Genomic DNA, 23,637 nt, shown 5'->3' on the forward strand with positions numbered 1-23,637 from the left:
TGTAATAATAGTATTTAAAAGTAAATTCTGTAATATATACACTTTTGTATACCATTATCATTTATAGCATGTAACATAAAACGTTAAAGTAATTACTCATTTTATTACTTGGTACATAAAAAAATTAATCAAATGAAAATTTCTTAGCTAAAAGCAAAACTCAATAGTGTTTTCAGTTAATGAAATTAAAATTAAAAAAATATAAATGTATATCTGCCAGTTTACTTTACATAAAAATTAATATTACAATATAAATCAGAAAGATATATACGAAATACAAAAAAACTTCACAAAAAAACTTGTACCTAAACAAAAAACTGAAAGCATGTACAAAATACTAAAGGTAAATAAATAAATAAAATATAGTTAGATATAAATCAAAATACAATAATGTAGTACTATAAATTTTAAATGAACACTTCAAAATATAAATACTATTTTTTGTATATGAATTAGTTTTATAACTTAAAAATGTGTAAACAGACACATTAACCAAGTAACATAAGAAGAACACTAATTAAACCAAATTTTGTTAATTTTTCTAATCAAAAATTACATTAAGAAATCAAGTCACAAGAACTTATGTAAAAATAATATAATAAATTTCTAAACAAACAAAACTAAGAATAATTTCAGCTTCAAAAGTTAACTAAATTTATACACTTTAATTTTCAAAATAAGTAATCAAATAATATTAAAAACAAACCTCAGTTTTAAGTGATCTCTGGGGCAGATTGGGTTCAATAGGAAATATGGGTTTCCCAAATTGTTCCGGCCAAATTATTTTCCTGTTCACCTTAAACTCATGATCGTATGTTCCAGGCCTGTAAAAATAATTTAATTGATTAAAATATTAAAATACTTTTATATCGTACAAACTTAATGACTATATGTTTATATAATGTTTTTTACTAAAAGAAATACCATGTACTTTTTACAATCAAGGTAATTTTTTAAACACTTAGCAGTCACTTAATACAGTGTTAGATTGAAAACAATCTTAAATGTTTTCATTAAGTCTGGTAACAAGTAAAAAAAAAAAACGAAATTACTTGTAAAGAAATTCATGTACTAAGTGAGATTAATGGTTAAAAAAATATTCCAGATATTTTAAAGCATAAGTTTTCTTTTCTATTTTTTATAGAAAATTAAACTTAGGGTAAACAAATTATTTCCTAAAATAAAAACATAGATGAGATACTGCAATGCTACTACAACTATGTTTAAATAAATCTTTGCTTTTTCTATAAATTTTTCTGTTGTTTATAAAAATAATTACTTATTTGTCCAAAATTAATTGTTTTAAACATGAAAACTGTTCGGAATTTAAGCTTTCCTCGTTGATTTGTTGAAAACCACAGGAAAAAAATATAGTTACAAAATAAATAAAATAAATAAAAATCTCAAAGTAGTTTTTGAACCACTAGGCTTTAAATGAGTTTTGGAACATATTGAAAATATTTTTTACAAGATAAAAAAAAAAGCAGCCTTGAAGCCTTATTAACAAGTTGTTTTTTACACATTACAAAATATCAACCAATCCAGTCTCACGTACATTTTTTATATTAAAACAGGCTTATTACTTTAGAAAGTTTTAACAAACAAAATTGAAAAAAACCTCACAATTGCAAATTAATTTCTGAGTCAAAAATATAGCTCTTTTTTTTAATTGAACTAACCTAGGTTCAGATAAACTATTCCTTTAAGGCCATAGGGGGGGGGGGTAAACCATGTTTTTTACAGATTGATCTTATTTTATAGATTATTTTCTAAGCTTCAAGATGCTTTTTATCGTTTTAAAAAATTCGAATTATTTTTTGAGATATTACCAGTCAAAGTCGGGCCGCATAATAGGTTCCCTATGGGAAGGGATAACTAAAAAAGCAAAAAAAGACTATTTCATTTATATCTATCTCCTCCTACATTTTTCAAGCAATCTTCTTAAAAATTTCACAGTATAATCTTTATACAATAACGAAAAAACGTTACTTTGGTATTAAATTTTTTTTTGTAAAAATATAGTTTAAAAAAAAACACTTTTTTTATAAATTTTTGTGATAAATTTTTTAAATTACTAAAGAACTAAAGTAACGTTTTTTCTTTTTATTAAAAGGAACGTTTCCTTAATATTTGAAGAAGATTGCTTGAAAAATGAAGGAGGAGATAGACTTTTAGTGAATTTTAAAATTTACGAAAAAATTGACCCCAAAAAATTTGCGGTTTATACATTAATATCAGAAAACTTAAAAAAAAAAATCTCAAAAGTTAAATGATATTTTTGAATTCTATAAAAACTGGCTTGTAGTTTGTACTTAAAGCTTTAATATAAAAGCCGAAGTTAATTTTGTAAAAAAAAAAAATGTTGGACCCCCCTATGGCCTTAATTCCTGTACCAAGGCACTTAAAAGGATATATTTACACATCGAAACATGCATATGACACGAATAAACAACATATACCTACCAACTTCAATTTCAGAAGTGCGAAATTACCACTATAAATCTTAAACACAATATATTACACATGTTATCAATAAACTACAAACAAACCCGGGGCCAAGCACATACCTGTACCACGGCACTTAAAAGGATATATTTACACACCTAATCATATACATGTCACAAATAATTTACAAAAATTATTAAAAACCCGGGGCCAAGAACATCCTCAGCCTTCAATCTTTCCTGAGTGCAGTTGAACGCATGCATGTTTGGGGTTTTCAGCTTGGGCAAGGTGGTGTTCCTCTGATAGTGAGACGGATCAGGCGTCCTTTCCTGGTGTTCCTGAGAATACAGAGTTGAATTCAAATCAAGCAAAAAGTTTTAATATTGATTAGTAATGAAGACTTATAACGAAAAATCTGAAGTAAAGGCACCCCTAATGCAACAAAAATAAGACATTGATACATTTTATTTTCTTAGAATTTTAAATCTGTAGTTTTTTAAAAAATTATAAGAAAGCTATTAATTTAGTACTAGACAGGGTTGACAAATGTTTTTGGAAAATTTTCTCCAGGTTTTTAAAAGTACACATTTGTGGGCCTAGTTTTAGTTTTAAGTTATATCTAAGATAAAAAGATGTGTTAATAAGTATAAAAACATGGAAAATATACTGTAAAGCTACTTCAAATATGTGTTTTTATAAAAAAAATTGATGATGATGAAGATCCTCTTCCAAAAAGAGTTCAATTCTTTGAATAAAAACCTTAGTTTATATTGTAGACTTTTTTTTTCAATTCAATTTTTTTTTACTTAATAAGTAAAACTTTTATGAAATTCCAAGTTTTTCCAAGTTTTTTAGTGATTTTGTTCAAAAATCCAGGCTTGTCCAATTTTTATTTATCTAATTTCTCAAATTCCAGGTTTTTCCAGGTTTCCAATTTTTTTGACCAGCCTTAGTTTAAAAAGATAAAATTTATGTATAACCAAAAAATGTTAGGTTAATACTAAATTATAAACTTATTATAAATAAGAGTTGTTTAAGATACAGTAAAATGTTTAATAGTTTTAAGATGTAAACTTAAACTGAACATACAAAAAAGTGAAAATAGACAAGTAACTATGTACCATTTGCTTAAATATTAAAAAATTATTACTAAGAAATTTCATTAGCCTCATGACCTAAATAATAAGACTCCAAAATTTGTAGTAAGTTTAATTAATTTTGCAAAAAGGTGCTTGAAACAGCACAGCTTATCAGTCCTTGAACAACTAACGGAAGTATATAAAAAATAAAAGTAACTTTTACATATTTAAAGTAAAATGATGTTTGATTTAATTTAAAGATACACTCTATAAGCATAAAAATTCATTAACAATGCACAACCAAGGTTTTTGTGAAACATATTACAAATTTTACAACTCATTGCAAAAATTATTAAAAAAATCATTAGAAATTAATTATACTAACAAAACTTACACTTTGAACTTTATAGGAAAAAAAGTTGCAGAGTCATAGCTAATAAATGTGCATTCTACTTACTAGTAAACATATAAAATTTAAACATATATCAACATTCAAAATAATATTTTAAGTTTTTGCAATTCTAAGAGCAGTTCTTGTTAAACAAATGTAGCTCAATTTGCTAACCAACACAATTATTACTCTAGTTTTATTATTAGTATATATATTATATAGGGGAACGGGTAAAATATGCACAAAGACACTGTTTCACTAAGAGACACTTTTTTAAAAAAAAATTTGCACAAAGGGTTACTTTTGCAGGAGAAGAAACAAAAGAAATAATAACTAATAAAAAAATAGTGACCAAGAGTTAGGGGTAACAGCATAATAAAAAATAAATAAGAAAAAACTCGACCTAGGGTAAGGGTTAGAAGTCATACTAAAATAAAACTAATAACAAGTACAAAACACAAAGAACTTCACCACGCCACCAACAACAGCATCCAAGACAACCTACCCCTGGTTTCGTCCTTATTAGGACTCATCAGGCAGGCACAATTGCAAGAAAGATATATTGAGATCTTACCAAGCAGGCTTAAGTACAAATTACTGAAGGAACCGTTTGTTGGTAAAGTTGAAAAAACTGACACAGCAAAAGTTGTCTTGGATGCTGTTGTTGTTGGTCAAGTGGTGAAATTTATTATTTTTTATTGATTGCCGAAATAAATATCAGTTAAAATAACAAGAAAAAAAAGTTACCAACTAAGGGTAAGGATTAAAGGTTACAGTAATAGTAAAAAAAAATAAGTCTCAACTCGTGCAAAAACACCATTCTTGCATATTTGATAGTTCTCCATCATAAGTATATATACATACAAATAAATTGAAAACAAACTTTTGCAATCCTGGGGGCAGTTCTTGCTGAACAAGTGTATCCCAATTTGCTGGTCATCCAACGATCCGAATTAGTCTTTATTGTGTTGTACTGTATAAAATTATTCATTCAATTAATTGATTGTGTTAAAAAAGCTTTATCAGTTAAGATCACAGGGTTAACAAACTATTAGCAAGTTTTTACAGAATAAAGCATCTTTATTCCACTTTTAATTTTTATTGTGCTATACTGTTTGAAACTGGTATATTAAATGTATATAAACGGTGAAAATGTGTATTAGTTATTAGAAAGTTAACTTTCAGGCATACTCATGTTGCTAATGTTAACCTTAATGTTAGTAATCTCAATATAATGTTTACATGTATAAGTTATATACAAAATTGTTATTAATATTTAACAATAAAATGTATGGTTAACAAGTATAAATATTTCTTAACATAAATAATTGTAGTAACAAAGGACTTATAGGTTCACATAAGTTGAAAAAAAAAGATCTTAAGCTTTACAAATGATATAGCTACATTGATTATATGTATAAATAACTAAATGTAGTTAATACATAAACTTTCTACAAAGTAAACACTTAATATATTTTTCACCTTGTCCAGATTAAAAAGCTGTCATATGGGTAGCTTTCAAATTTGCACAAGGGGATAAAATTGCACAAAGATAAAATTGCATGAAAACTTTTCCACACAAAGGGTCACTTTTGCAGGATGACACTTTTGTATCGAGACATTTTTGCATGGGTTGAATTTATTTAGTCATTTTATTCTTTTATTAATTTAAATTTATTTCTTTTTAAGTTTTTTTTAACTACCACTGTTACCCCTAACCCTTGGTCAGTAGATTTTTTTTTATTATTAAATTATCACTTTTATGTATTCATTATTTTTTTAGTAAAGAATTTTATTGGTTACTTTATTTTTTTAGTTTTACTATCAGTGTTACCCCTAACCCTTGGTCAGTAGTTTTTTTTGTTATTTTTTCTATTGATTTATCTTTATGTTTTTTTTTTGTTTTTTTATCCTTTTTTTACTGATTTTTTTTTTACTTTTGACAAAATTGACTATGGTGCAAATTTGTCTTTGTGCAATTTTGTTTTTGTGCAACTTTAACCTGTTCCCATCGCAAATAACACAAACCATTCTTTAAATTTTATTTCTAGAAAATTTGTTTTTTAGTAGACAAAAAGTATATTTATTGTAAAAGGTAGCTGAAAATCAAAAGAATTAAAGTATTATAAATGTAACATAAATAAGAGCCAATGTAGTTTTTTTTTATCAAAACTTAACCTAGTTTTTGCAGGGTTGCCAAAGGTCTTTAAAAACTGTTAAAGAATATTTAGGTTTTATAAAAATATTCAAAAAATTTAAAGTTCATAATTATTGAACCTTTTTGTAGAATTTAGATACAAATAAAAATCATAGTTTTTGAATAAAAATGTTATTTTTTCAGTGTCCTTTACTTTGTAAATAAAAATTAAGTGTTCAGTATAAAAAACTACAAGAAAAAAATATTTTTTTTTATATTGCATATTTTTAACATTTTTATTTTTAAGGTTAAGATTGCTTAAAATTCAGATTTTCACAGCAATACTTTTGGAAAGGTGACAGTAAGGTCAAGGTTAACAACATTTTGAAATATTTGCTTAAATTAACTTAATTTTGGCAAAAATTCTCAAATAAAAGGTATTTTTGGACACACTTTTTTGAAAGGGTTTCATTGAACAAACTTTTGTTAATTAACTAAACCACTAACTCACATCATGGTTATGATAGGCACCGGGTCCAGTGTTGGGCTGCCCCTTGACCATCTTTATGCTGGCCCCCATCCTGTCATGAGCCTGACCTGTTGGAAAGTTGTTCCTCTCCTGGGTGGTCAGAAACGAGAAGTATTTCTTCCTTTCCTTTTCTGTGTGTAATTTTTATTTTTTAAAACAAGCTTACTAACAATATATACAACTTATTGTTTCATTATGCTCAAGGTATTTAAATTAAATGTGCATGCATATACATTTTAAAATATTCTCTAATATATATTAAATCTTACCAGAAGTACTGCCAAATAAAAAATATAAACCACAACTGGGACATAAAGAAAGTCTTGATAATAGTTTATACGTGATTAATTTAAAATTCATTATTATATTACCATAGTTATAATTATGGAGTACCATAAAGAGTTAACTATGTAGTTTGATTAAACAACATTATTTTTATCATAACCAAATTTTTGATTAATAAATGATAATGTCTAATTAAAGAAATTAATTATGCTAAAATTACTGTTTAATAGTATGAAAAAACAAAAACAAGTTGAAAGTATAAATTTTTGGTATATTTCATTATAAAAACAAAATAAATATACAAGTTTGACAATGATGGTTTTTTTTTAACATTTGTAACAGAAAAAAGAGAATTATGATTGAAATAGTTTTTGATTCTAATATCAAAAAGTTATTTTAACTAAATCATAAGATTTTTATTTTTTTCCTTACCTTTTTCCTTTTCTTCATCTGATAGAATTTCAGACATTTTGAAAGTTCAGAAATTTTAAGTTTAAAGCAATTATGTACGAATTTAAATTGATTTCTGAATTTGTAAGCTAAAGTTGTTTTAAACTGGTTTGTTTCATTTTATAATCCTAATACAATAAAAGTTTGTACACAATTAACATTTTTGTAGATTTCTGTAACTTTATTTATTATATAAAAAAAAGTATTAATCTATCTTAAAGGAAATTACTTAGTAATACTGAGTCAGTATTTGAATATTAAAGTGTTTGTTTAAGAATTGTAGATTTTTATTGAATACTACAATACCTGAGACAATACAAAATTACTATTATTATTGTTTTGAATAAGAATGGTATTATTTGCAAGAAAAATAATGACCCATAAATTATTAAATTAATGTTTTAATTTTAATATTTTCATCTTTATAATAAAACAATAGTAAGTCTAAGTAAACGATATCTAAATTAATTTATAAGTTTTCTAAAAACTTTTTGGATTTAACTGAAAAAGAATGAAGCAAGCACTTAAGAAAGACAAATGTATTTATAACTCCTGTATAGCTTTTTTCAGTCAAATATGTATGAAAAAACTTATCTGATAATTAGCACAATTATACACTGAAATAAAAAAAATTACAGTCTAAATAACTATGATACTTTTAAAAACTGCATAATTACTAAACTTAGAAGCACAACTATTTTTTAGTCTACAAGCTGATAATAAAAAAACATAATTTTTATTTATGGTAGAAAAACATAAGGGTCACTCTTTCCTCTAGGATGTTAAACAAGAAGGTTGAGCAAGTAATTTGTTATAAACTGTAATTCTACCTCCCCTTTAAAATTACTACACTTACTAAATAAAAAAAATAAAACTATCTATTTAACTGATAAAAAATTTCTTGGTGACACGTCATTTGGCAAACACTAACAAGGTTAAAATCTATACACTAAAAACCACAAAGTGAGAAAAAATCATGAAGCTCAAACCCCTAAGCAAGTATCTGCCGATCTTACAACAAAAAACACATCAACAATCCAATGTGATCACTGCCACTAGTGTGAACTCACAATCTTCTGTTGCAAATACAGATATACCAATACTTAACTGAGAGTAGTAAGTTCTTTAAAATAACTAAAATAAAAAAATACTGTATTAGAAAAAAAAAAACTAAATAATAATACTAAAAATAAATACTGACCTTTTTGTATACTTTCATCATCTAAACACAACAACCAATCTTTCACTAGTGCCTTAGCTTTTGGTAACTGCGTTAACATACTGACATATACTATCCTTTCCTACTTACAAATACAAAAATGCAAAGGCTACTTGGTATGTTTAAATGTTCTTTTATTATTTATTTATCATCTGTACTGAAAAGTTTCAGAAGTGTCCATAGAAACTAAATTTCAACTTAGGGAATTGTTTTTACATAACCATTTATAATTTATGCTACCAGGGGCAAAATCTAGATTAGGACAAGTGGGATTTTTATAACTTAATAAAAATAACAAAATACTTGGTTTTAAAAACAGCTTACTAAGCTTAAGTATTTTACCGTAAAAAAAAGAAAAATCACAAAGTTTACAAATAAAGAACATTATAACTAAAAGCTCAGTTTATTCAAGTGGCCTGTGTAGGCGTAGGACTTTTAATAATGATGGCATTAAAATATTTTTGACTCGAATTTTGCAAGATCATATCCAGAGTGGTCGACCTTCATATATTAATTCACATTAACTTTGAAATATAAAAAAAAAATAGCAAGATTTTCCATATACTATTTTATCTAAAGTAAATCAAAGCGTTTATCAATTTTCTTTATTTTGACAATTTAAGTTTTTATGTTTTAAAAAACACGCTGTTAGTATTCACGAATAACTTTTGTTTGCATGTAAAAAAGATCTTCAGAACTTCTTCAGTAGGTATATTATAGTTTATCAAATGACAAAAAAAAAACGTTAAAAATGTTTTGTCCAAACACCTAGTGCAAAAAAAAAACATTTCGGTTATTGAGTACTACAATCCACACAATGGAATAATAACAACGTCTTGCCCAGAACAATATTTAATATTTTTTTAGCATATTTGTTTTGAAGCCTTTTAAAAAGCACATTTTAATTTTTAACAAATAGATTCATTTCGAAAAAAAATAAATTATTATTTAGTTGGCATTCAACATTTAAATCAACATTTAAAAGATATAAAGTTGCAATCCTTATTTGACCTGTTAGCTGATTTTTTTTCTTTAACAATCAATATATAATTATAAAGGCTTACTTTATAAAATAATTTTGTAAAAGTTTTTTTCAATTTTGTAAATTAAACTAGTTTGAAATTTATTGTTAGTTTTAATTAGATTTTTAAACAATTTTAACTAAATATTAAAAAAAAAAATTAGATAATACTTTTTAAAATACAGAGCTATAAATTACAATTGTACTTAGTAGATGTAATGCTTTATTACAGTTTATTTACAACCTTCGCTTATCTTAAATATAGTTTTAATTATAGTATGTTTAATATCTATTACCAGTTTTTATAGCTTTTTGTTTAAATATAGTTAATAAATTTAAGCTGAGCCATAATGTCTTTAGTAATGTTTAATTTAATTTTAGAGTGTATAGTTAATTGAGGATCTGATAAATCACGTTTATAAACTGGGTAAATATTATTTAGTTAATATATTTGTGAAGTAATGAATTCATAGTTTAAACTAAAAGAGGTTGTTGTTAACGTTTTTAGTTTTTTAAACTATATGATTGTTTAAAAATTTAGCCAAATAAGCTAAAAAGTAACATTATTGATTATATGTCCTGGACAAGATGTCAAAAGGTAACCGTGGTGTGCGATTCGAAAACTGAATGTTCTTTGTGCACCAGGTCTTAGGACCAAATATTTGGAGCTTCTTTTATTTGTCGTTTAATGAACTTTATGACTTGTCTTACTAAACTATTTTTGTTAAAGTATTTCATAAGCTTAAACAATAGAGTTTAAGTATTACATGTGTTTTACAATAAATATATAATCAGAAGTGTTGTAAAGTTAAATTATTTTTTGTTTGATATTAAAAAATTCAGTTTTGAATTGGTTAATAGTTTTCATTTTTAATTTATTTTTTTGCTTATATCGTGTTTTTTAGTTAAATGTATTTACATATTTTGTTTTCAGTTGTTGTATTTGATAAGTTTTTAAGCTTAAGTCTCGAACTTTTTTCTTTGGAAAATAAAAGTAAATGCGTTAAACTTTATGAAAAAACTATTTTTGAACAAACCCAGCTTAATAATTTACGTTTAAAAGATATAAAAAAAAATTATTTTTTTATGTAAATTTTTGAAAACATAACTATTACTTTGCTTTGCAGTCAAAACTTTAATCAATTTTCTAAAACTTAAACAAAATTATTTATTAGAATTTACTTTTAAAGTTTATGTTGTTTTTAAGTAAAAAATTGTTTTTTTTTTAATTACACTTGTATTTATCTTCAAAGTGTAAAAATGTACAGCCTTATTATTAAATGTAATTATATACTAACTTTGTTTGAAATACGCAACTGTAACAAAAATAGAACAAGTTTTAATCAAACATCTTGTCTTTTTAGTTTATAAAGTTATACAAAGTTATGTAATATCTTAAATATAGGTATTAAAGTTAAAATAATAATACTCGTAAAACAACTATTACTATGTTTTACTATAGTTATAAAGTATTAAAGTAAACAATGTGCCAAAGTATTAAAATCAAACAGTAAAAAAAAAATCAAAACTAGGTGCACATTTTACTGTGATTTTTCTAGGAAAACTTTATTAAAGTAATTGAATAATTAAAAATATGAATTAAACAAAACGTTTTGTCCTTCAAAATTAGAAAAAATTGTCAAAAATTAATTTTGATCAAATACTGTTGTTGGTAGAAAAGTAATCATAAAACTTTTATGTTAAAAACAAAATAATATAGTTGTTTATAGTTAAAACAATTACTGCATTTTCACAACACTTGAAATTTTTTTAAAACTTTTAAAATGAGTTTATCCTTATATTTATAAGTTTAATAAGAAAAATATAAAGTTTAAAGTTAAACTTAAGACAAAAGTTTAGTTACACAGCTAAAGTTTTATACTTCAGTGAAAATTTGTTTTGGAAGAATCACATCAAAACGGTTGAATTTTATTCTATTTTATTCATTTTTTTTTTCAACTGATAAAAGATGTTTTAAACAGTCAAGAAAAACTTTAAAATAAAAAAAACAAAAACAAATAGTTAAACTCAAAATAAAGCAACTCATAAAAACAACCATCCATTCAACACGACCCTGCATCTCTAAATTTTCGGTGCTTTCCCAAACACGAGAAACTACGTGAACTTCCTTCTCGTATACAGCCGTTTGAACGCCTCCCTCAAGTCCTTGTTGAAGATGGTGTACAGAATGGGGTTGAGACCTGAATTGAGGTATCCGACCCAGAAAAATATGATGAACAGTTTTCGATTGATGCAGCATTTGATGCACACCGCGTACAACAAGTAGGTCTGTGATTAAATGAAGCTACAAATACTTTATTATCATTGGCTATTAGTAAAAATACTGGGCTTTTATTGGTTAAGTCATATGACTATACATAAATAAAAAACTATACTTCAAAATTAGAAGTACTGTATTATGATTAGTTAGTAGTATAAATACTGGGTTTTTATTGGTTAATTTATATGTCTTAATTTGCGGACCGCGCGCAATAAATAGGTTTGTGAATATAATATAGTATAAATAAAAGCTATACTTCTGTTTGTCAAAAACATTGTGCTGTATTTTAATTGGTGTGACTTCGAAATACTAGATTTTGATAGATTGAAAATAAAATACCAGGTTATCATTGATTTTGTGCACAGCGCACATATACTTATAAGTGATTGATTGAATTTTAAGTGTTTGTTTTGGTAACTAGGAATAGTGTGTTGTGGTTAGTAGCAATAAAAAAAAATATTTTGATTACATAGTTCAACGTTGTTACACTTTGTTTTGATCTTTTAAACTAGGAGTTGTAGATTTTCGTTAGTTTAAACTATCTATGCAGCATTTTGATTGTTTTATATAAAAAATTTAAACATTAATGGGTCAAAACTGTTTACCGTTTTACTTTTAAGATTTGCAAAAAAAAAAAACAGATAGATTTGGTGGATTTATTGATTTAAATAATTTACGTAGCTATTTGATCGATTGAAAGCTTGTAATACTTTGTTTTAACAACGTAGAAAAATATATGTTTTGATTTTATCAAGTTAAACTAATTTGGTTAGATTTATATGTTTTTATTGTAAAATATTTTCTTAAATCATTTGGTTTTGTTTATGTAATGCTTTAAAGGCGTATTACAAAAACAATCATTTTGACTGGATTGAAACTTCAACTGCTGCGATTTTATTGGTTGTTTTACTAAAACTGTGGTATTGGATTCTTAAATGTTTTACCTTATCTTTTAATTGACATGTTTATGAATTAGACTGTTTACGTATTTGGTTACAAAAACAAACATATATTGATTAACTTCACTGATTTACGTAACTAAAGATTAGATGCCACTATAATTTTGACCACCAAATAGTATGCTGAAAACTTCGACTTGAATACATAAAAAAAGAAAAATCAAAACAAGTTTGCATAAATTATTTCCTTTCTCTTTACCTGCTTGCAAAAATAAAAGTTTGTGGAATTGTTAGAATGTACAGATGATAATACGATTATGATTTATAATGAGTTGAATTTTAAACATGAAAAGCATTATTATAAAGACCAATTAAAAAAAACACAAAAGTTTATGCACTTATAAAAACTTTTTTCTTAACAAGTGATTTTTATGTTTGTACAAAAATTTGTGTAATCGAAGCTATCAAACATTTCTATTGGTATTCAAAAAACGTAAAAAATAACTAACAAACCTATAAGTTAAAACTTTTTATTATGACGTAACTAACAGTGAAAAACGGGGTCCAGCACAACATGAAGCACCCCATCACTAGGCTGATGATGAACACGAACCTTTTCTCCCTTGAGGAGTACTTCTTCAGATGGTTCGTTGAGCTTTTTCTTCTTCTACTTGTTAAAATTGAGTTTTCAAAAAAGTATAAGTAATTAAAAATTAAAGTTATAATGCGCTTTCTCTTTTTGATTGTTCAAACAGTTTTTCACACATATACAACTAATAAAAAAAGTGTAATCTAATTTATTCGATTGCTTTAGCACAAGGGTCGGCAAACTGCGGCCCGTGGGCCAAAATATGCGGCCCTCAGAATCAAAATCTGCGACCCTAAAAAACAGCTGCGGCGCTCAAAGGCTTTTTACTAAGTAGTGCGGCCCGCGAGCAATATTTTGTTAGAAAATTGGCCCGCGAGTTACAAAAGGCTGCCTACCCCTGATTTAGCACAAAGAATGTTTTTCATGTTTCAAAATTTTCACACAATGTTCAACTTTTTTGTTAGGTTGACTATGCTAGAAATTTATACTTAATTTCAATAATTACGTCACATAAACTTATGATTTTTTTAAACTTAATGTTTCATAAGATGGCATGGTTGTAAAATATTAAATCTAAAACGAACGCAAAACAGTGTACTTCTTTATATTAAATATGTTTGAAAGTATCCTTTAGCTTTATGTTAAAAGTATTTAAAACGACCTTTAATCTTCAGTAACTAAATTAAACACGCTCAAATAATTTAATTTCAATTTTTACAAGCAATGCAGACTTGCCATACTAATCAAATCGATTTTTTATCAAGTTTGCTGAACTTGTCGGATTTACTAAAAAAAAAAGATATTTTATAAATTTTGTAACGATATATAAAAAAATTGTTCAAATGAACATCATAACTAACGATGATATTTTTCTAGTTTTATCCATAATATCGACTAGTTTTGAATTAAGAACTTAGGTTTTTATATTTCACTTACTTTGTTACTTATATATAAGTAAAACTTTATTTTTACTACATAATTTGCATGTAACATGTTATAGTAAAATCTGGCATAGGATTAAAATACTTTTATTTTTTATTGCTACTTAATTGTTATAAGAAAATAATTAAAAATAAGTTTAAGATAGTATCAATAAAACAAACTAAGCATATACAATTATCTAAATAAATCAGTATGAAATTTATAGAAGTTTAAATTAAATGTTTGCTATCGAAAAGTAGTTTAACATTTTTTCTTAGCATATAAAACACAAAAATGTTGGTTTTTTGATAGCAAACAAATAAATAAGATGTTGGGTTTTACAAAACGTATAAGTACCAATGTTTTTTTGATCAAATTAATAAACTAAAAACTAATTATGAAAATCTAAACCAACATACATTCTATACAAACATTAACTAACAAATTAGTGGTATTAGGCAACAAAAAAGTTCCTCCGACAATAGATTTTTCCACACACTCTTTCTGAGCTTTTGTGTCCAAATTTTCCTTTGAAAGTTTTCGATCAGTGTTCGTTTTTGTCAGTTCAGTTTGAGTTGTTTGCTGTTTAATTAATTGATTATAAAAGTATGTTCAATTGAGCAATTTAAACAAATTGTCAATAACATCTTTAAATTGATGAACAAAAGCTTATTTGTGAGACAACTAAGAAGTATAATTTTGTACTGAACTTGTTTGTCCATAAAACTTTAAAAACTGAAAATAGAAAGTAAATGATATTCATAATTTTGTATTAAAAAAAAATTTTTCTAAAAATTCTTAACCTGTATTTTTATTTATCAATAAAGAAAACCTAATAGTTAGCGATTTATTTAAAGCTAACGCTACAAATAAGCAGTTTATCAAACTTAGTTAATTTTCACCTTTTCGTTTGATAAATTTACGTTGGTCGACAAAATTTTTCCATTGCTTTCTATTCCAACGTCTTCTAAAATAAAACAATATAAGTAGATAATATTAATCATATGTTTATACTAATAAAGTGTATATATTTGAACAGTTTTATATAAGCTAAAAGTTTGAAAAAATCCAATTATGCATTGAAAAATAAACTTTAGTTATAAATTTTAAAAACTTCTATACATAAGTAAGGTTGATTTTGTAATTTTTAGAAACACTGCTAAATATAAAAGCATTATTTCGAAAAAGAAATTAAACCAAGTATTTATATTTTACTGATAGGTAAAGTTTAGTTTAAAAACTTAATAGCAAACCGGTTTTGTCAATTTTTTTCGATCTCAATTCGCAAGCACTGATATCCGAACACTTCCTTGACTGAGGTAATAATTTTTCCGAATTTATTCTGAAAAATTATTAAACTTTAAAATGATAGTATTAAAGTTACTACTAAATGAGTTTGAAAAAAGCTTTCAAGCCCGTAAATGGATAAATTTTTTACAATACATTTATAAACTCAATTAGTTTTTAGTATTAATAGATACCAATTTATTCAATAGGTGTATGCTTACTATTTATTATGTTTAATATAATAATGCTTTTATATATTGTTTTCAAAAAAAAAATTAAAGATTACAATTGTACACTCAGAACTTTAAAGTATCGCTATTAATCGTAACTTAAAAACTTCACAATATTTAGTTTGTGCAATCTTTATAATAAGAAACATCATTTTCTTTAAACATTTCTAAACTCATAATTTTAGAAATTCTACACCTATGAACAAAATCTCAAATTTAGCGAAAAAAGTATTTCAAAAGATTAACCAACTTAACTTTTCCTTCTATAAAAACACAAAAAACGTTAGAATGAAAATATAAATTCCGTTATGCAACATTATAGTTTTTAATTTACTTACGCTTATAAATTAAACTAGTTAAAGAGTGCACAAAAAGTTTGGTCTACACAAATTCCAATACTTTTTTTGCTTTTATAAAACGTTTTTCGAGTATATATTACGATTGTATATATTTTTACAAAGCTATAACCTTTTATTTTCCCTTGCTTTTCTTTTTTCTTCAATTTTTCTTCCAATTGCGAATATATTCAAATAAACAGGGCAAATAATAATTGTTGGTATATAGAAAGAAAGCATACTCGACAAAATAATGTACCTGGTAAATTGTTTTTATTATAAGTTTCAAATTAGTTTTGCAGTTGTATGTTTTGATTTTGATTGTACGTTTTCAGTTATTCTGACAATAAAGTTTTTAATACCTCAGAATAGCAATTTGTACTCCAAAAAAGTATTTTGTAATATTTGTTTTTACTTTATAACTATTATAAAAATGCTAAGTGTACTGTAATACAATTTTAAGAATACACCTGCAACTACTCTAATCTATAATACTTGCTTTATTTTGCTTTCAGACAAATATTGAATACTTAAATTATGTTTCTAGCTTTTACTTTAGGGACATGAAATTTAATATTCTTACTATATATCAACTTTTACAGTTTTATATGAAGTATCTTTTAAAATTAAAAGTTTGTTTTGTACAACTTAAGTAACAAAAAACGTTTCTTATGTGCTTAATAAATTTTCATAGATATTAACTACATTATAATTAGAAATGTTTAAAGAAAACTAATAAAATGACAAAAATTTAACTGACACTTAAAAAAGTCAGATAGTGAAACATTTTAATCAACCTTGTGTTTTTTCTCACGAAGTTAAATCGTTGCAATTTAAAATAATTTTAAATGCTTTTTATTTAAAAGAAAATAAGAATATTAATCAGCTTTCAGCTAATTGACAAGGAAATTTTCTAATGCTGGCGTATTAATGGGGTTTAGAAAAAAACTAAACATCCTTAATGACAAATAAAGTACTAAGCAGTTGATTCAAATGCTGATTTATATCGTTTGAATATCTCATTGAACTGTAAAAGTTTTATAACTTGTTGTTACACACTTATGCATAGTTTCAACGGTCTCTTTAGTTTTTATACCAAAAAGGTACACAGAGATAAAGTTTTGTGGTGATGTTTAGTTTGAAAAAAGAGTTATAATATTAAAAAAAAGTTCAATCAACCTTAAAAACTCTATTTTAATTTGTAACTAGTTTTATTTAAGGTTAAAAACAAGTTGATAAAAACAATAATTTTATACGTTTTAACAATCAACTTGTTTTTATTTCAACTTAATTAAAAGCTACAAAAGTTTTTTACAGACATTTATAGTATATTAACCTCGCAACCTTGACTATTTCATTTTAAACAAAAATGCTGTAGTTTTGGTTAAAGATTAAAAAAAAGTAATTTTAAATTGTACATATTTAAAAATTAGCTTGTTTATTTAATGTAAATCATCAAGTTTATTCGATATATAATCAAATATAACCCTTTTTATATAAAAAACAAGACCTTTTTCGATAACACCTTTAAACTATTTTACACAAACTTTTCTGTAAAATCATTGAAATATTGTTTTTTGACATTATCATTGAAAAAACTTGATTTAAAAAAAAAAAATTATTTACTAATTAAATTGTTTAATTCTCCGATATATTATTAATCCAGTTTACTGAGCTAAATACTTTATATAAATATAAATAAAACAAACCAGGGTGAATTGTTAATTCTACAGCTGCCTTCTTGTTTTATTGTTTCAGCCATAAACGGTACGATACTGACCAAAGCAGAAAATATCCAAATCTGTGATGAATTGTGAGTAACTTTTAACTGCACAAAACATTTAATACTTGCGATGCAATTAGTTAGTAATGTTTAATGATATGATTGATAAGTAGTATCAAGTGTTATTTAAATATGCATAGTTTTTATTTTATTTTTAGAAAACACATAAAAAAAATCAAAAGCTTTAAAGCTTGGATTTGTTTGGTTTAGTATTTTTAGACAACAGAGTTTAATTTTATTACAAAAAAAACATTAACATAAAAGTTGCGTTTATAGTTTTCTATTGAGATATAAAATACACTTTATCTTTATCAAATACTTTTTCAAAACATTTAAGAACATTTCTCAAGTAAACAAGTTAAATAGTAGACAAATCGATTCGAAACAGCTAGACTTCAGTTATTTAACTTATCGATTTGTTCGCAGGAAACTTAAAAATGAAGGTTCGTTTCCGAATGTGTTTTGCAGGAAACAGAAATTTCTAATAACAATCAAAACATTTTTCAAAAAAACAAAAAGAAAACTTAATAAAGTGGAGCTTAACACTTTTTATAAATGCTAAGTTATATGATGCTTAATATATATAATGTTTTTTTGGTTTTTTTTAACTGCATTTTTTTAAATATCATTGAAGTTTAGTTAAAAAATGAAACCTAAAAATTGATAGATTTGTTATCTAAAAGCAAAACAAAGCCAAAATAAAACAAAATATAAACAAATTTAAATGTCTGTAAACTGAAAATGAAAACTTTAAATATTTAAACTACATAATAAAGTTTAGTGAAGGTTTTAGTATTTATAAAAACTAAGTTAAAAATTAAACAAACTAAATACCAAACTTCTTAAAAAAAAAAAAAAAATTCACACTTTAAATGACATTTGGTGAAAACCTATAAAACTTTCGCAATTCGACATTTATCATAATCCATCAAATAATTGTCAAATTTCTGTCAAAACTTTTGACGAGCGTTTAAATTGCGACAAAAGAAACTTTTAAATATTTAAACAGATGCCTTCACAATAGGAAAATGACTTTGAATTTAGCACGCTTTTTGTTACTTGTTTGCGAAAAATTTACTAATAAAACTTCACTGTTAAAAATAAAATGTTTTGAAGCAATTACCTCGGATAAAGCAATCAAAACCTCTCTGGCGAAATAAATTATTTATCGAAAGCTGTAAATTGGGCATTAAGCTGTTGCAAATTTTCATGTTTGACTTGAATGCGCACAGAAAACCGGTGTTTTTGAAACTGGGTTAACTTTTATTAAAATGAATGCTGCTTTGTGAAATCCTCTAATTTTCAAACAAGGTTAATTAAACCTAGTATTTTTTTGTTTGCTTTGCAGTAGCAAGACAAAGTACTAAAACAGTCTGAAATATTTGTAAATTTATGCATTGTAGGTCTGTAATGATAAAAAAGCCTCTAGCTTTCAGCTTGTAATTTTTAATTAAAAAATATTGTAATGTAATATTTTAATGTTTTTGATAAGTTTTGGTCACAAAACTATTAAAATCGGGCAAAGTTTAATCAATAAAACAAATAAAAAAATTATGATAACTTTGTAAAGTATTTTTTTTGTTGATTATTACGTGTTTAAATTTACATTTTGATCATATATTGTTTACTTTTTTTTATGCAAGACATTTTAAACTTAGAAGTTAATTTTTTTTTACTTTATTGTCATTTTTCATAATTTATTGCTACAAAATTCTTACAATAGAAAACCAGCATTTAGAATTTAAATATGCATCTAACACCAAAAATATATTTTTACTACTTTGTAAACTAAAGTTTTAAAACTTTAGGATAACCCATAAAAATTATACAACTTCACGCTGGACACAAAAATTCTATTATGACGTAAGAAACATAACATTTTCCATTTTACGTAACAAGTAATTCTATTATGACGTAACGAACCGTGCTGATTCCAGCCGTCACTCTTGTTTTGCTTCTGAACCTTCTGAATGTTAGCGGGTATTTCACAGAAAAATATCTAAAATGTGTTTAAAAAAAAGTTAATGTTTCAAAAACTAACAAGATCAAATAAAAAGTGTTTGAAAGTTAACGTTCAGATCAAACTTTTACAAGTGTCTAATACCTGATAATATTAACTAGGTATGGGAAAAGTCTTTTTTAATTTTTTTGACGTTTATCATATGCTATGATCGTCATTTCTAATAAAATAAACTGTTCAATTAATTTAAAAGTTTAAACGGAAAACAAACAAACAGACAAACCTTTTTACATAATTCATAACCTTTCGATTATAGAATTGAATTAAATACTTAAGATAATCAATAAGCTAGAGTTTAACTGTGAGGAAGCAAATAGTCATAAAACTAAGTAATTGCCAAATGTGTACTTTATAAAATTAGATGTGATCTTAAAAAAAGCAAACATTGTTTGAACTTTTAAAATAGAATTAAAATTGAATTAAAATAATTTTTTACTGCTCTATCTTTTATTATAAAGCACGAAAAATAAAAAGTTTCAATATCGGTGCTAATAGCTTAACTATTTAAGAAATAAAACTTGCTAACTTGTCAAAAACTGAAACAAACAGTAGCTTTTTTAGTCAAAAAAGTTAAGTATTAAATTCTAACTCTTATTACAGATAAAATATAAAGACACAGACTTATGGCTTTGCACTCAAGTAAAACGTGTTAATAATAAATGTGTAAAACAAGAAAAATGAACTTAAACAAAGTGTAATGTCTTTAGTTAAACTTTTAAAAATGTTTGGTCAGCTTTTACTTAGAACTAAGACACTTTTAAAGCCTTTTACTAAAAGTAAAACGAAAACTAAATTTCAGTTTGTTCGATAAGCTGAACTAAAACCGTACAAAACCAACCTACGGAATAGTTGAAAAAATAGTAAGCCAAAAAAATAACAAACCTATCAACGCCTATAGCGCAGATGTTCCAAATGGAAGCTGTGCACAACAGCACGTCAACTGAGAGGTACACCCTGCAGTAGAAGGCTCCGAACGGCCACTTTTCCAGCAGCTCATTGGTCAGTGAGAAGGGAACCACCAGGAGTACTACGCCGGCGTCCGCAACCGCCATCGAGAGCAGGTAGAAGTTTTGACTGTTTGTAAAAAAAAACGATAAGTGAAAATAATTCTGGAATGAAAAATTCAATCAGTTTTGATTGCTGATAAGTAAGTAGAAGTTTTGAGTGTGAGATGTAAATAAATAAAGTATTGATATGTATAAGTTTGTTTGTGGAGATCATAATTCTCTATTGGTTTTCTATTATGGTATGATTTTAGTTTTAACTGAAGTTCCTGAATAAAGTGAAAAACTGTTTTATAACGAAACTCTTTAAAGTTAAGTATTTTATAAAACAACTGAAAAATTCTACATTAGTTCTGAAAGCGTATTGTCAAAACATTTCATACTTATAGCCATAGTTAAATTCGTATTGATTTCTTATAGACACGTTAAAGTTAAATTAGCAAAAAATCTATATTGCTTATGACAAGTCTAAACATGCATTGTATATACAATAAATGCTTATTACTCAACAAAATTTACTTGAATGTATACTTAAGTTTAAATAATGAAGAGGTTAAATATTGTTTATAAGCATTATAATTAGCTAGACTTTTTTGTTTGTTGTTTTTAATTTAAGAAAAAGTATGTTTATTTATTCATTTTAACAAGTTTTAATGAATATAACTAGGATTTTTTATAATCAATTGAGTTTTTAAAATAAATAAAAATTTAACTAACCGATGTTTGTTAATGAGTTCATCTTTTAATACAACTACCATTACTGATACATTTCCCACCTAAAAATTGAATTTAATTAAATTATCTATTTAAAATTTAAGGAACGACATAAAACATAATGATAAATTTGGGTATGTTTCATTTAGCTATTAATAATTTTTTTCTTAATTACTTTTTAGAGACATAATTCGTCGTAAAAAGATAAAAAAAAGATATAAGATAAATAGTTTTTTATTAATGAACTTGGATGTTAGTCAGTTTTGTCTTTTTAATCTCATCAATATTAAAACACCTTTATACATTTTTTTTTATATTTCATGAAATATAATGAATCGAATCATGTATATGTATATTTTTGTGTATATTTGAATTCGACTCACAAGCGCGATGATGCAGAAGAGTGCTGTTGCTATGGAGATGACGATCCGTTCCGCTTCAGTGTACTGCTGATCTGTTTTGTTTATGACGTCGTATTCGTTCAAGTTCAAGCAAACTTCAGTCGAGTTGTCCATCTGTTTGCTACTTATGATGATCGTGTTTTCAAACAAGCGCGTTTATTTTGCTAAAAGATAACTAATCTAAAACAAAAACTGAACATTTGTCATTGAATAACTTAAAGTCATATCTAAACGTGATTATTTTAATTAAAAAATGCATTAAATTTTTTTTTTAAATTATTTGGATCATATAACAAGCAAACAAGACGAAAAACTTTATTTAATTTTATTACAACCAACGTAAAGTGTACATACTTGGTTTTTCATGAACATGGTTCAATAATATTTGAAACTTCAAGAACATGATAGAACAGTATGTAAAATTAGCAGTTTAAAAAAACGTGTATACTGTGCTGATTAAATTATCAATTACATTAAATATAAATTAAAATTAAATAAGTTAAATTTATAAAGTTAAATTAAAAAAACATTTTTTTAAAGTTTAACATAGCCTAGCTATACAATTATCAATATTGCCAAAATTTGAATATGAAACTTTACATAAATGAGTTTTTAACAAACATAAACAAAAATACTTGATTTTTATCTGTTTTAATAAATTTGCAACTAAATTATAAACAGTAATAAACAAAAATTCTAACTAAATCGACTTAATACTTTATACTATAAACAAAGCTAAACTTCAACAAATTTAAACATGTATTTTTTAGGAACTTTAAATTAGATTTCTAAAGTAATATACTAGAACTAAGTATTCTTTGAAATGAAGTATTTTGCAAAAAAAAGTTTTTGTTTAAGGAGCATGTGTATTGCATAATTTTTTAGTATATAAAATCTACACTAAGATACTATTTACAAAGATGTAGGCGTTCTACACAAGAAAATAAGAAAAAAAAGAGATAGCGTTTTTTGTTCGCGGTCAATAAATTTGGCAATAAACACATCTTCTTCTGTACTTCTTCAATTTATTTGTGAAACTATTGACAGTCGAGTTGGACGAATTTAAATTTGAATACATCAAATGAATGGGGGTCAAGTATGAATTGGAAGGAAAATCAATAAACTACAAGAAAATCTCCATTGAAAAAAAAATTGTGAGCAGTTAAATAGCTTAAATTCAAAAAATACTACTTAATTTTTAAATGTCCTTTATCTAATTTACTTCAGAATTTCAAAAAACTACATTTAATCTATTAAAAATTATAGAAAGGTAGATTGATAATTAATAATTAAAATAAACCATTTAAATTGTCAAGTAGAATTTGAATTAGCTTGAATGCAAATGAGTTTACAATTAAGCCATAAATCAGTTAACTATGCCTTAGCGTTATTAAAAATAATTTCGCGTGAAACTCAACTAAAACTATACATACATATGTATCATACTTTACCAAAGTTACTATAAAGTTTTAAGCTCAATTTTTTTTATAAAGTTATGAATTTTAGTATAAATTTAAAGCATTAAATAAAAAAGATTTATAAGGTATAACCAAAAGTCAGCTAATGAAAGCTTTGATCATTTTTCAAAAACCGAGGTGAAAGTAATGAAGTATTCAA

General features: G+C 25.1%; 2 protein-coding genes across 2 annotated transcripts; both read right to left on the reverse strand.

Moving 5' to 3' along the window:
• Positions 1–706: 706 nt before the first annotated feature.
• Positions 707–7,335, reverse strand: LOC145846268 (ciliary microtubule-associated protein 3-like; the record flags this gene model as incomplete). The annotated part of the gene is made up of 5 exons (XM_082953146.1): positions 7,299–7,335; positions 6,564–6,712; positions 4,799–4,888; positions 2,650–2,783; positions 707–824 (listed from the first exon to the last, which is right to left on the reverse strand). Coding segments are annotated over exons 1-5 (528 nt in total), but the record flags the coding sequence as incomplete, so codon positions are not given.
• Positions 7,336–11,671: 4,336 nt separating this feature from the next.
• On the reverse strand, positions 11,672–22,134 carry LOC145846267 (alpha-2A adrenergic receptor-like). Its single transcript, XM_082953145.1, has 9 exons — positions 22,003–22,134; positions 21,623–21,681; positions 20,784–20,975; positions 19,805–19,880; positions 17,808–17,899; positions 16,249–16,357; positions 14,689–14,828; positions 13,286–13,403; positions 11,672–11,845 (listed from the first exon to the last, which is right to left on the reverse strand). Exons 1-9 carry the CDS (start codon positions 22,132–22,134, stop codon positions 11,672–11,674), a joined length of 1,092 nt encoding a protein of 363 aa, XP_082809271.1.
• Positions 22,135–23,637: the final 1,503 nt, after the last annotated feature.

This window comes from Thalia democratica, unplaced genomic scaffold (genome assembly GCF_965202585.1).
Source record: "Thalia democratica unplaced genomic scaffold, ktThaDemo2.hap1.1 HAP1_SCAFFOLD_377, whole genome shotgun sequence".
Lineage (NCBI taxonomy): Eukaryota > Metazoa > Chordata > Thaliacea > Salpida > Salpidae > Thalia > Thalia democratica.